We start from the raw sequence: 1,193 nt of genomic DNA, 5'->3' as shown, positions 1-1,193 counted from the left end.
CAATGTCTCTGTCTCAGTGTCTCTCTCTGTCTCTGTCTTTCTCTCTCTCTCTCTCTCTCTCGGTCTCTCTCTGTCTCGGTGTCTCTCTTACTCTCTCTGTCTCGGTGTGTCTCTCTCTCACTCTCTGTCTGTGTCTCTCTCTCACTCTTTCACTCTCTGTGTCTCTCTCTGTCTCAGTGTCTCTCTCACTCTCTGCCTCAGTGTTTCTCTCTCTCTCACTCTGTCTCTCTCTGTCTCAGTATCTCTCACTCTGTCTCTCTCTCTCTCACTCTCTGTCTCTCTCTCTCTCACTCTCTGTCTCACTCTGTCTGTGTCTCTCTCTCTCTCACACTCTCACTCTCTCTCTCTCTCTGTCTCAGTGTATCTCTCTCTCTGTCTGTGTCTCTCTTTCTCTCTCTCTCTCTCTCTCTCTCACTATCTCTGTCTGTGTCTTTCGCTCTCTCACTCTCGCTGTCTGTGTCTTTCTCTCTCTCTCTCTCACTCTTACTCTCACTCTCTCTGTCTCAGTGTCTCTCTCTCTGTATCGGTGTCTTTCTCTCTCACTCTGTCTCTGTCTCAGTGTCTCTCACTCTCTCTGTCTCAGAGCCTCTCTCACTTTCTCTCACTCTGTCTCTGTCTCAGTGTCTCTCACTCTCTCTCTGTGTCTCACTCTCTCTCTCTCTCTCTCTCTCTCTCTCTCTCTCTCTCTCTCTCTCTCACTCAGTGTCTCTCCCTCTGTCTCTCCCTCTGTCTCGGTGTCTCTTGCTCTGTCTTTCAGAGAACACGTACACAGAATACATACTCACAGAACACTAATTTCTGTCGGATATTCAAGAACATTGGACAATAAAGTAATCTTCCTTTCCTTGTATGTGATCTATCAGACAGACAGTGGTCTGGTGGAGAACATAGAGAGAGAGGTGTTCCACCAGAGTTCTCGGCTGGTCAGCGGCTCCTACAGACGGACTATCAGGAAGCTGGTCTTCGCCCTCAAACACCAGCCAGAGGTCAGGGGTCAAGTCAAGGAGAGTAAGATCCCAGTCAACCAGCTGGTGTTCACCCACAAGAAGTAAATACACTCTGTTCAGAACCTTCTCTATGGACAAAGAAAAATGATCTAAAAGGGTTCTTTGTGGGTGAAAGGATTCCACCTAGAACATAAAATATATATACAGTACCAGTTTAATTTTATTTTCTACATTGTAGAATAATAG

At 46.6% G+C, this 1,193-nt stretch overlaps 1 protein-coding gene across 1 annotated transcript in view; it reads left to right on the top strand.

Moving 5' to 3' along the window:
- The window catches only part of tceanc2 (transcription elongation factor A (SII) N-terminal and central domain containing 2), a 5,962-nt gene extending 4,769 nt beyond the window's left edge, over positions 1 to 1,193 (top strand). The window contains exon 4 of the mRNA XM_041842432.1: positions 864 to 1,193. Coding sequence (XP_041698366.1) covers positions 864 to 1,052 — 189 coding nt within the window. The 3' untranslated portion in view covers positions 1,053 to 1,193. The remainder of the gene's footprint in view (positions 1 to 863) is intronic.

The sequence above is a fragment of the Coregonus clupeaformis genome, chromosome 21 (genome assembly GCF_020615455.1).
Source record: "Coregonus clupeaformis isolate EN_2021a chromosome 21, ASM2061545v1, whole genome shotgun sequence".
In the NCBI taxonomy this organism is placed as follows: domain Eukaryota; kingdom Metazoa; phylum Chordata; class Actinopteri; order Salmoniformes; family Salmonidae; genus Coregonus; species Coregonus clupeaformis.
The sequence above is the reverse complement of the archived record's forward strand: the minus strand, read 5'-3'. Positions and strand labels throughout refer to the sequence as shown.